The following is a 12571-nucleotide window of genomic DNA, read 5'->3' on the forward strand; positions in this document are numbered from 1 at the left end:
CATTAGCAGCTAGCTGCAGTAGTCTGGACAGATAAATGTAATAAATTAAATTAATTAAAAAGTTTTGCGAGATCTCATAAAAGTTCATCTTTTTTTTAAACTTAAGTTTTTTTCATGTCCCCTCCTGCGTCCCACAAACAGAAATGTTTCTGTCTGAGTTGAATTAATGACATCTTGTTTGCTCTAGAACAAACTTTGATGTTATGTTCACTGTCAGATGGAACTCTTTTCTTTTTAATATCCTTCAGGGTTTGGATTCATAAGATCATGTATCTGTTTATTACACACCTGACTTTAATATTCAGCAGCAACAGGAAAGAATCATCAGGTCGAAACACCACAGAAGAAGAGGAACATGATCAGAGCAAAAATAAAAAATAAAAATACCAGATGAGATGGAAGAGAGAGAGAGAGGAGGGTTTCTGCATCAGTACTATCAGCCAATCAGAGCGCAGCAATAACCAGTGAGAGAGAGGAGAGAACCAGGCAGACTGATACTGGGAGAAAGAGAGAGGGAAGTGTAGGGAGGTGGAGATGGGTTTGGATGCTGAATCTTTTTATAGACCAGAAAAAAAAAAGTTTCTGTGAGCAGGTGAGGAGAAGGAAAAACAGAGAAACAGGAGGAGGAGAGTGCAGAGGAGAAACACAAAAAGGTGAAGAAGAGGAGAAACGAGGAGAGAAAGAGAAAAAGAAGCAGAGACACAGGAGTGAAAAAACAGGAGGAGAAACAGAGGAGGAGGCGCTGATGAAGGAGCAGGAGAAATTGGATGATTGCATTTGTACAGAGATTATTGTGAGGATCGAGTGATGATTATATAAAACTGAGTTGACTGAAGGAGAAGGAGCAGGAGGAGCAGGAGGAGCAGACACAAGGTTTCACTCAGCTTTAAACTGTGAGTTTGAATCTTTGTCCTGTTTTTCTTCATTGTGACAAAACAATGAACTCAGGTTTGTTTTCTATGATGTCACATGTTCTTGTTTGTGTGATGTCACATGTTCTCTTGGTCTTCACACTGATGATCAAGTTTCTCAGCTGAGACCCAGAGTTCGTTCGTTTCCCTCCTGAACCTGATAAAAGTTTCTTCTTCAGATGTGACACAGTTGAACCAACAACAACATGCAGCTGCTTTTAAAATACAAACACAAACATCCACTGACTGAAAGTATTACACAAAGATAAAAGAGCAATGAATGGCATGACTAACCTCATCATCATCATCCTCACCTCATTGTTCAACATGTTACAGCTGTTTGATCTTCACTAATCTGAATCATCTCCACTAAGGCTCAGTTTGAACCAGTTTATGTTCTAGTAGATATTTAACAGATTCATATCGTTAGTTTCTGCAGAGACATCACACTGAGAGTTTGCTGAACTACTGATTCACTTTGAACCATTGGGTTTTATGTGTCTGTTCAGCTGCTGCTGGGTCATACTGTGTGTGTGTGTGTGTTTGTGAAGTGATTAAAGGTAGAATTAAATAAATTATCCTGTAGTTAGAGGATGTCTGTAGGTGTTGAGTAAAAGTAAAAGGCTCATTGTTCAGTTATTCACACTGTGTCCTCATCACAAAGTCTCACACACACACACACACACACACATACACCCACACATGCACACACACACGCGCACGCACACGCACACACACACACACACACACACACACACACACACACACACACACACACACACACACTCAGTGACTGATGAGTTTGATGAATCAGACCCCGAACACTCATACAAACTGATGCTGATTCATTGATTTAACTTGAGTTAAAACTGTTTCTGCATCATGTTGGAATCATCTTCATCTTCCAGTTTTACCTTCTAAGGGGGAGTCAGGTGAGTTCTCACCTTGTTTTGAGGTAGGTTCAGATGTTGATAAGAGACTCATTAGCTGCCTCACTGAGACTTCCTGATCTCATCCCTCTCATCCTCTTTTGTTTCAATTTTCAGTTCTGACTCTAAAATATGTGGCAGGAAGGTTTTGAGGAATCAAGTTTAGGAGGAGTAAAACATCCTCACGTTGTCACATCTTTGTGTCTTTCTGCAGAACATTGTGTGACATTTTTTTCAGTTAAGCAGATTTGGTTGTGTTTGTGTTGGAGAAATGTGTTAATGTCTTCTAAGACAAAGATCAATAAATGTCTTTGTGGCCTGAGGGCAGTCACCAAGGTCCAGAATTCATCTGCAGGCAGATTGAACACACACCCACCCCTCTGTGCTGCCTTGTAGCTGGTGGGTCTGTTGGGTCCAGCAGCCCCATGGATGTCCGTCCAGACACCAGGTCAGTCTGGAGATGACAGGTTTGACGTTGAATCTCTGAACCATGTGTGTAGGAATGATGTCCATGATTTAGATCCAGTGTTCAGAACCAACACAGGAAGCAATGATATAGTGCATTTACATATTTTCTATTTGTGTTGTCAGACACCTCCAGCATGAGATGTAACTGTGGCTCTTAAACACAATATGTTCACCAGCTGCTGAGCCACCATCAGCTTGAATCCAGCACTTAGCAGGCAGATAAAGAGAAAACATCTGTTACCACATCTGTGTGAGACGTTCAATCTGCTGCAAGACATAAAACAACAACTATGAACCATATCAGAAACAAGCTGCTTCACTTGGGTTAGGTTTAGACCAATATGAAACACACTCCTGAGGAGCTGTGACAGTGTGAAGGTCATAGAATTTCATCCCATCACACACCAACAATTAGTGTTTGCTTTTTTATAAAGTAACCACAATCATTCCCTGACATTAACAACACTGCAGAGAGCAACAACAATCACACTAAATAAACCACAGTAAACTAAACTCCACTACATTACAATACAAAGAATTACTCCATGTCTCAAACAGCCCAGAATACAGCCCTGTGAGGCTCCTCCTCCTGTCAGGGGCACGCTCTGATTACTCATAGAAATCACATGCCGGTTAGTGGTTTCTGAACTCAGAGTGATTTAATGTCCACCTTCTCCTTTTCTCTGAGCATCCTGAAAACATGAGGTCTGTTATTTTAGAGATGACAGGAGTGAAGCTCCTCCACAGTCTGGACCTGATCCATGACAGTCCTGTTCTTCAACACATGATCATCATCACCTCCTCAAAAACCACCACAGTCTGTCAGAGTCTGAACAGAGCCTCACCACAACAGACACCTGTGTGATGGTCCTGTTTAATTAGCATGTTGAGATGTCACTACACCTGTCACACAGGTGGGTTACCATGGTAACAGATAACAAAAGTGTGAACACATTTTTGTGCAAAATCTGAAAAGATAACATTGATTTCAAATGTAAACTTGTTTTCACATCAGATTGTTTTTCTAAACAATGACAGATTTGTGGAGGTTACGAACAAAGACTCACTGACTGACTGACATGATGGTGCGTGCGGGTCCATGTGATGTGAATTTCATTATCTACCCTCAGCCATGTTGATACGTAACAGTAAATGATGGCACATGATCAATTGCTGTTTGTTATGTGTAAATGCACCATCTGAATTTTTGTTGTAATCTGTCCAACAACAATAAAGGAATCTTGAATCTTGACAATTGTTTTGTCTCAATTTGTGTACTTCCATACTCACACCTCCTGCTTTGAAAGCATAAGTGCATCTACATTGACAAGTGTGTCAGCTGGTCTTCAGGTCTGCAGGTCTGTGTTCAGCTGGTCTTCAGGTTTGTGTCCAGGTCTGTGTTCAGCTGGTCTCCAGGTTTCTGTTCAGCTGGTCTTCTGTTTTGTGTTCAGCTGGTCTTTGGGTCTGTGTTTGGACATATTATTGGACAGACTTTTGTGGATCTCACTGATAAACACTGATGACGCTGACATCATCAAACATGACAGTGATTCTGGTTGTTATTGACGAGGTGTTTCTAACGAGCAGATCAGGTCTCAGGTCCAACTCTTCTTGTTTTAATGAGCAAAACAAACCTGACCAAACAGATGGTCCTGGGTGTCATGGTAACAGTGAAGCTGTTGAAGTAGATTGTGTATATTTTATATATTTTGAATCAGGTTGTGTACATACAGTATGTTAAAGTGGTGTGTATTTTTATCTGTTGGTCCTCATCATCCTCTCTGGGTGTCATGGTAACAGTGAAGCTGTTGGAGAGCAGCATCACAGGCTGAGAGCTAATCTGTGATCTGATTCACTCTGAGAGGAGACACTTCACCAAACAATACTGCTGACATTTAATACAACCTGCTCAACTTCCTTATATAACCACCAAAATAAGAGCGCAGCGGGCTCAGTATGAACCACAAACAGAAACTCATCAGACTGTTATTAACATCTACACACAACAGCAGTAATGTATGACAGTAATGTGTATGTGTTTGTGTGTGTGTGTGTGTGAGAGCTGAAGCTTGTCTACAATCATTATGATTCAGCCATTTATCATTATCATCATGACAGCTGTGATAGATTGATCAGTCTCCACACTGAGAGATGAGAAAGCCTCCATCCTGATCTAACCATGAACACACATAGAGCAGACATCAGCACCTGGGTTTTGTCTGCATTCATGTCAGTTAAAAAACTCAAGATGTCCTCTCTGTTTATTTCTATCATCAGTTTATATTCAGACAGGCAGGCAGGTACAGACAAGTGAAAGTCTTCAGTTCACCTGACAGGTGTTTGGACTGTAACCTGCAGGATGCAAACCTTTAAAATCTTTCATTAGTTTTTTCAAAAAGGCAAAATCATTTCCTCAAACAGCTTGCCAAAGCAGTTCGACCAACAGGAAGAAATAGTTCATTTGTTGGGGACTATTTTCAGCAGTGGATTAATCCACGTGTGGTGCTGTAGAGGGAGTTTGACGGAGTGAATGATGTCAAAATAAACTAAAGTTTCCTTTTTGTTATTTACAGTCACAGAGAAGAAAACAGCCAGTCTGATGAACACAAACTCAGTCTGTTGTCAAAGTACTGAGCACGATGCACACAGAGTACTGATCCAACACCTGGGACAGGTAACAGCAAGGTGAGACCAGTACACATCATAAACACTCTGAATCTATTAAACACAATAAACACACTGACAGTCAACTGTGTTGTGTCCAGATGTTGAGTTCAGTCCAGCAGCTGTGTTCAGGGCCTCCATCATGGACAGTGTGACACCTGGCAGCCCTTCAGGTGAGACACACCTGAAGGACTACAACTACCTGGCCCTGATCCTCGGCATCCCACTGATCTTGGTCATCATTCTGGGGAACATCCTGGTGTGTCTGAGCGTGCTCACTGAGCGATCCCTGAAAACTGCCACCAACTACTTCATCATCAGCTTGGCGGTGGCTGATTTACTGCTGGCAGTGCTGGTACTGCCACTATACGTATACTCAGAGGTTAGTGTTTATGAGGACCAGTATGACATTATACAACATAGTGAGGACATGTTTACGAAGTACTGCCATCGCCTCCTCTCCACAAAAAAATGACCCGGTGATTGTAACTGCTTACATTTCAATTCAGTGATTCACCAGCGCTGTAAAATGGACAGGGGGTTTCTGAGTGGCTGGAAACTGAGACTCCTTACCTTTGTTTCTTTGATAACTTATGAACCATAGGTTCAGGGTGTTTTTACAGGCAGCTGAATTATCCACAGAGAAGTCCTCCTCTCCAAGACAAATTGATCAGGGAGTCTGACCAGGAAGAAACAATGAATAAAGTGGTTTCACTTTTTCAGTGATTCATTAGCATTCTTTGTGGACACAGGACATCTCAAAGTTGATGCATGGACGTCCATGAGTGATGCCATTTGCCTGTTTTCTCTGATAACTTAAATCCAGATGTCTGATGACTAAAATGCCTAATCTGGTTAAAATATATAGTTGAAAACAACCCAGGTAGCAACCACAATGCTTGTTTTTGTTTTTTCAATTTTTATTGACATCATTGACAGCCAACCAATGAAACGGACAGTTACCAGTACTGAAATCACAGATTTCTCTTTTTGAATTGATGGAAGCATTTGTGTTGATGTAAGAACACAACTCAACAACATGTAGAACAGAGGTCTGGTTGTTTTTAGACATTTAAATGTGTAACAGTTAGTAATATAACTTAAAGGTCAATGAAGATGTCTGTGTTTGTGAGAACCAGTATGACGGATGTTTTATGAGGACAAACACTAATTAACACCTTTATTGTGAGGACACTTTATTATCATTTTGTGTCTGTGTACTGTTTAGTTTCTGGGGGGTATCTGGACATTGAGCACCTACGTCTGTGATGCTCTGATGACTATGGATGTGATGCTGTGCACTGCCTCCATCCTCAACCTTTGTGCCATCAGTGTAGACAGGTAAGTCTACCTGTCTTAAAATGTGACTGTGTTTTATAGGTCAACTTCAGTTTCAGTCACTGCTGATTAACTCACATGTTACAGCAAGAGCAATTGAGATAATCTGAAATATTCCTCATCATGTGTATAAATTATCTTTTGAGTCCTACTCATCAGTTTGACGACCTCCATTATACAACATGTAACAGCCTCAACTGGCAGCAAAGTGGCAGCAGAGCTAATTAAGATTTTCAAACTACACAACTTCAAGTTTGACCTGACTGTGTCACAAGACTTTAAATATTTCTTCCTTGAAAGATCACTTTTATGGGACAGTTGTCTTTCTTACAGTGAAGAGAAGTAAAAAGAATTTATTGAAATAAAAATAAACTAATTAAATGTGTTTTAACCTTCTTTCAGCAGCATGGTTAATCTTCACAGAGAAGTGTTAAATCTCTGGAGGTCATGTTTGTATTTAGACTGTGAATATATAAATATAACCCATGAAATTTTATAGAGCAGGGATAACACTGTTTATGGATGACAGCTGTGAATGGAGGCGACTGACAGTTTTCAAAGTGTTGAGGAAATGTAATGAAATGGTGAGTCAAACTTAGACTACAATGATGAAACATGAATCTCCTGTACATATAAACTGTGGAAGAATCTTCACCGTATAAAATCTGTTCAATCTGTTTATCTGAAAAACAAACAAACAAACAACCAGCTCATCACCACATATGATGGAAGATCAAACTACAGTCATCCATATAAAATCAATACAACTCAAATCACATCACATTTGAGTCAAAGAGCAAGGTATAAGTTTCCTCCAAAAATAAATATCAGTTAATTGATCGTATTCATACACAAACTGGGGCAATCACACAGACCTCACATGTTAAGCAGCTGGATCAGAATATCTGGGGCTAAAGTAAAACAACTGGCACATTTGAGACAGACACTGCGCACTGGTCTCAACAGTTTCTACCAGTTGGTGTCACTTCATGTGTTTGTTTAACACACATGAACTTAATGTAACAATAAGTAGTTCAACAGCCTCAGACACACACAGGACTGTCGTTAAAGTTCAATATAAATATGGGCACAGGTTTGTGTTACAGGTAAACTCAGTGATTTTGACATTGTGTTCAGTTGTTAACAGTTTTAGTCCTGCTGGAGTCCTCATCCCCACCTGTGATATGTCTGTCTATTTTCTTTCAGGTAACTTGTGGTCTCACCTTTCTGTATTGAATTACAGGTACATGGCAGCAGTGGTCTCATCTGTCTCTATTAAATTACAGGTACATGGTGGTGATGGTCTCACCTGTCTGTATTGTATTACAGGTATATCGCTGTGGTGGTTCCTCTGAAGTACAACAGGAACCAGTTCAGTGTCCGTCAGCTAGTGCTTATCACAGCCACCTGGGTTCTGTCTCTGGGCGTGGCCAGTCCAGTCATCTTTGGTCTGAACCAGGTGCCAGGTCGCAATCCGAGTGTGTGCAAACTGGAGGATGACCGTTTTGTGGTGTACTCGTCAGTCTGCTCCTTCTTTGTGCCTTGTCCCGTCATGCTCTTCTTGTATTATTGGATGTTTCGAGGTCTGCGCCGGTGGAGCAGTCGAAGTCGATCTCAGGTGGGTCGAGCTGGTCGTCCAGCTCTCTCTTTACATCTTGGCTCAGCTCTACGAGGGGCTAAAGCTACAACAACTGGTAGACTAGAGAAGGAGGTGTATTCTACGCCAACTGGCCTTAGCCCCACCTCTCCCTCCATCATCTCCATGACGATGACCCCAGTGATGGAGGAGCAGCTGGATGGAGTGATGGTGCTGGCAGAGAGCGACCCAGTGACTACGCAGATGGACAGCATGTCAGATGGGGAGCCCACAGAGAGGAGGGAGGGATTCAGCAGGGAGAATGGCCTGATGAAGAACAGCAATGCTGTGAAGAGAGGACGAAGAAACAGCAAGAGCAGCAGAGTAAGTGGGAGGGAGCGCAAAGCCATGAAGGTCCTGCCGGTCGTTGTCGGTGAGTACCACAACCACAAGCAAAACCACATCCAGAACCAGGTCTGACAGGGAGTGTAAGTATTTTGGGTGTACCTTTGTCAGAGAGCTGACTGACAGAAACAAAGACTACCAGCAGGACCTACACCATGGACACTGTGGTTCATGGCTGGTGCTTTATAATTATAAAGTATTTCTGATTCTGATTTAAAACAGTTTTACAAACTGTATAAATGATCATTTAGATTCAAATTAAAGCAGAAACAGGAGTGTTACACATTATTTAGTGCAAAATCATTACACACAATCAATTTCTGTCAGCACTACCAGGGTTAATAAAATGACTGAAGAAGAAGAATATGACTGTATATGATAAATATGAATAATGATGCAGTGATAGCTAGGCTGCACCTCCAGAACAAACTCTGCTGTCTGATGTATTTATTCTTGTTGAATGAGGTGTTCTTCTCTTCCAGCTGGACATTGGGTCTCTACTCAAACTGTCACATTTAACTGTAACTGAGAGTAAAGTTGTGATCCTCTGGGTAAAAATAGAAACTGCTTCTATCTCCTTGGAAACCACTTTACTGTCTGAGCTGCTGCTGTAATGTATGTAAGATTAATCTTTTTTTAATGGATTTACTTTTAGTATTTAACTCATGTGGTCAAGCTTCAAAGAAACCTCAGACCAAACAGATACAGAACATGCATGTATGAGTAAATAATATGTAGGTGATACTGTCGTACAGTTGGGATGAACAGGACCAAGACTCTGGAAATACTGAAGTCATGGGTCCAACCTTCCTATAAACTTATTTTAATGTTAGAAGTTTTTCATATTTGTATGTAAATTGTCACAGTTGTAATTATTACATCAACACAGACTGATAATACATATTTCTATGCAGATGATACTGTCTTGTATGTACACAACTCCTCCACAACTCAAGCCATGTGTGACCGCTAAAATGTCTCTAAAGTTGTCTTTATAAACTTTGAGACAAACTGATGTAGCAGAGCAAATACGACCGTCTGTCCCTCTAACTGCCTCTCCCTCTTTGTGTGTCAGGGGTGTTTCTGGCCTGTTGGACACCTTTTTTCGTCGTCCATGTCACCAAGGTGTTGTGTCAGTCATGTGACATTGGTCCCACCCTCATCTCCGTGGTAACGTGGCTCGGCTACGTCAATAGTGCTGTCAATCCAATCATCTACACTGCCTTCAACGCCGAGTTCAGGAATGTCTTTCACAAGTTGCTCTGCTGTCGGACATGAAGCTGCAATTGTGGAAATTGGTTCTGAAACTGAATCTTAGATGTCCTCAGAGTCTCAGATGTCCTCAGACTGTCGTCAGACTATTTCCGGACTGTTCTCAGACTGAATCTCAGACATCCTCAGACTGTCCTCAGACTGAGGCTCTTCAGACTGATTTTAAGATGTCCTCAGACTATCCTCAGATTAGGTTTCTTCAGATTGTACCTCAGATATCCTCAAAATGTCTACTGAATCTCTCAGACTATCCTAAGCAGACTGACTCTCTTCAGACTGAATCTCAGACATCCTCAGACCGAGTTTCAGATGCTTTTATTGTCTTGTCTTCAGAGCCAAATGATTTTTAAAAACTCTCCAAACATTCAAAGACCTGTCCTGCACACTGTTTGTCCCCAAATGGTGGAAGACTGACCAAAGCCTAAGTTTAGATCTCAGTTGGACTGAAAGACTCTGATTGTCTCTTTTTTATCATATTATTTTGAAGGTTGTAATCATCCGTCAGTTATTAAGAAAGCAGCAGTAGTCAGATTACAGTACAAGTCACAGCCCAGAGGCATAAAATGTGTGAATTTGTGAATTATAAATGTTCTTTGTTACTTGAATGTTTTGACTGTGATGTGGTTTTTAAATGCGCAGGTTTCATAGATCTGTTGACTGATTTTTGTAATTTTTATTGTTTTTGCAGAAAAGTCTTGATGAGCATTTTTGTGACTGAAGCTGAGAGCATGAAGTTTGTCTAAAGAAAAAATGATATAGAAAAACATCTCTGAATGTTTCCATCAGAGTTTGTGTTGAAGACAAACAGAAATATGTGTATTAAAGAGGAGAGTGTTGTTGGTAGTTTTTATATCCGTGAAGTGAAGGTGATGCAATGTAGCTCAGACTTCCCAGTCTCTGTCATTCAATAAAAAAAAAAAAAGATTTCAGAAATGAGTTTTTGCATGATGAAACTAGAAAGTAAATGTTGTAACCAGACTCTTCAGTGTTTACAGGTGTATGTGCTCCACCCAACAGCAGATGTAGGTCTTCAATGATGTTTGGAGACAGAAGAGGAGGCAGCTTACTGAAACAACTTCAGTAACTTGTTCCACCACCGAGGGACGACACAGGATTATCTCCTATTTATTTACAGACCACGGTGAATGGGAAAGCTCATAAACACCTTTCAGACGTTCTCATCTGGAACAACCATCAGGACCTCTCTGACTGAGGGTGTGTTGAAGAGAAGACATGTTGAATTGATCCCTGATGTGTCTGTTGTGTTTGTCATGCTGCAGGTAAAAGGTTGTTCAGGTGAATATTTCAGATCAATGACACATCTGTTTGTGGGTGAAGCTCCTGTCCACCTGTCACTGACTCCACTCACCTGCAGGACATATTTTTCAGCCTCTGAGGAAACATGAGCGATGTGTTTCTACAGAAGATTCATTACAGGCTAATACTTTAAACTCGCCCATCAGAGAGGAAGAGAAGGAAGCTGATCTTGGTTCAGGTTCAAGACAGGACTCTGGACGTGAACCTGGTCTCTTTCCTGTTCACAGAAATGTCCTTGTCTTCTGATGGTTCAATAATTTTTACATGGTTCCATCTCTGGCTCCGATCACACCGGGTCGACCTGATGAAGCTGGTTTATTTCTCTGGAGCTGCTGAACATCTGAAGGGAACTGTATGAAGTGTCCTGTGATGTGGGTTCTACAGAGACTGTTTACTACATTTACTGTTCGGTGAACAGATCAGATCATCTCACAGACATTGGAGATCTCCAAGTGTCAATATTACAAAGTCACAGTGCTGTGAGGGGACCACAGTCCTTTATGATTCTCTGTGATTTGGTCTCAGTGAGTCAGGATCCTCTCCTCTACTTCTGACTCCTCCAGACTCAGGTTTTACTGTTAGATATTTGTGAATACAGAGCTGTAGTTTCTGCTTTTTAAAGCAGAGAACAAAGACAGAGCTGAAACACAGCAGGTGAGCTGGAACAGGTGAGCTGGAAAAATTCACCTTTAAATAAGACACAGATAGGAGTGTGTGTGTGTGTGTGTGTGTGGTGTGGGGGTGGGTGGGTGAGTGTGTGTCACAGGATTCACACCTGAATGTGTTCAGCAGGTAGACTTTCCACTCTGATGATAGTGATGATGACTCAGAGCTGGTCCCAGCTGTTTGTGTTTGTGTGAATTATTTGTCTCCTGTATCATGTTTGTATTAGTATTTTAGAAACTTGAATATTTTCATTTTCTTTTCTTTAAATCCACCAAATATTCAATTACTCTACAGTTTGAAAAGATTTATATAAAATATGACATTAATGTTGTGAAAGGTTAGGGTTGTTCATCCTCAGTGATTCTTATTATTCCTCATGAGTTTATTATTATTATTATTATTATTATTGTTATAATTATTGGTCCTGTGTGAGATGAAGAAACTCAGCTGCCTGCTGTGAAGGGAAAGAAGGAGATCATCACAGACTCTTTAATGACACAGCTGTTTGTGTTGGTTCATGTTATTTTTTATTATCTGCAGACTTGTGTTCAAAAATGTTTCTCAGTAAAGGTCATAAAAATAAAATCATCACCCGTGGTTTCTTGTCTCTTCTGTGTGTTTTCATGACAGTCTTAGTCTGGATATGATACACATCAAGCCACACAACAAGTTGTGTAGTGTGAATAGTGCAGCAGCCTTGACGTGTTCAGGTGAATGTTTCAGTCTAATTCCCTCTCAGAGTCCGAATGATCACAGACGTCCGCTCTGATCGATCAGGCCAGAGCTGATTGACCAGGTCTCAGCAGGATCATCTCATACACTCATCAGGAAACATTTAACAAGGACAAACCTGACCTGGATCCTGGCAGCAGATCCACATCAGTTTCTATTTGAAGTGTGTTCACACACACATATACACACACACACACACACATAGCTGCAGCCTGCACACTTGTGTAATAGAGGTGTGTGTTAATAAGAGGCAGCGAATAAAGTATATTGTGTTGTACATTGAGCTCTGACTT

General features: G+C 40.9%; 1 protein-coding gene across 2 annotated transcripts; it reads left to right on the top strand.

The window, feature by feature from the left end:
• Positions 1 to 471: 471 nt before the first annotated feature.
• On the top strand, positions 472 to 12144 carry drd4-rs (dopamine receptor D4 related sequence). 2 transcript variants are annotated; one of them, XM_071502538.1, is made up of 6 exons: positions 472 to 893; positions 4882 to 4993; positions 5074 to 5354; positions 6201 to 6313; positions 7640 to 8319; positions 9367 to 12144. In XM_071502538.1, exons 3-6 carry the CDS (start codon positions 5115 to 5117, stop codon positions 9567 to 9569), a joined length of 1236 nt encoding a protein of 411 aa, XP_071358639.1. In that variant the 5' UTR covers positions 472 to 893; positions 4882 to 4993; positions 5074 to 5114; the 3' UTR covers positions 9570 to 12144. The 2 variants fall into 2 exon arrangements, with proteins under 2 accessions (XP_071358639.1, XP_071358640.1); XM_071502539.1 differs by lacking the exon at positions 472 to 893 and adding an exon at positions 900 to 3456.
• Positions 12145 to 12571: the final 427 nt, after the last annotated feature.

This window comes from Trachinotus anak, unplaced genomic scaffold (assembly GCF_046630095.1).
Source record: "Trachinotus anak isolate AG129_WGS33_773 ecotype Australia unplaced genomic scaffold, CSIRO_AGI_Tana_v1 ptg000018l, whole genome shotgun sequence".
In the NCBI taxonomy this organism is placed as follows: domain Eukaryota; kingdom Metazoa; phylum Chordata; class Actinopteri; order Carangiformes; family Carangidae; genus Trachinotus; species Trachinotus anak.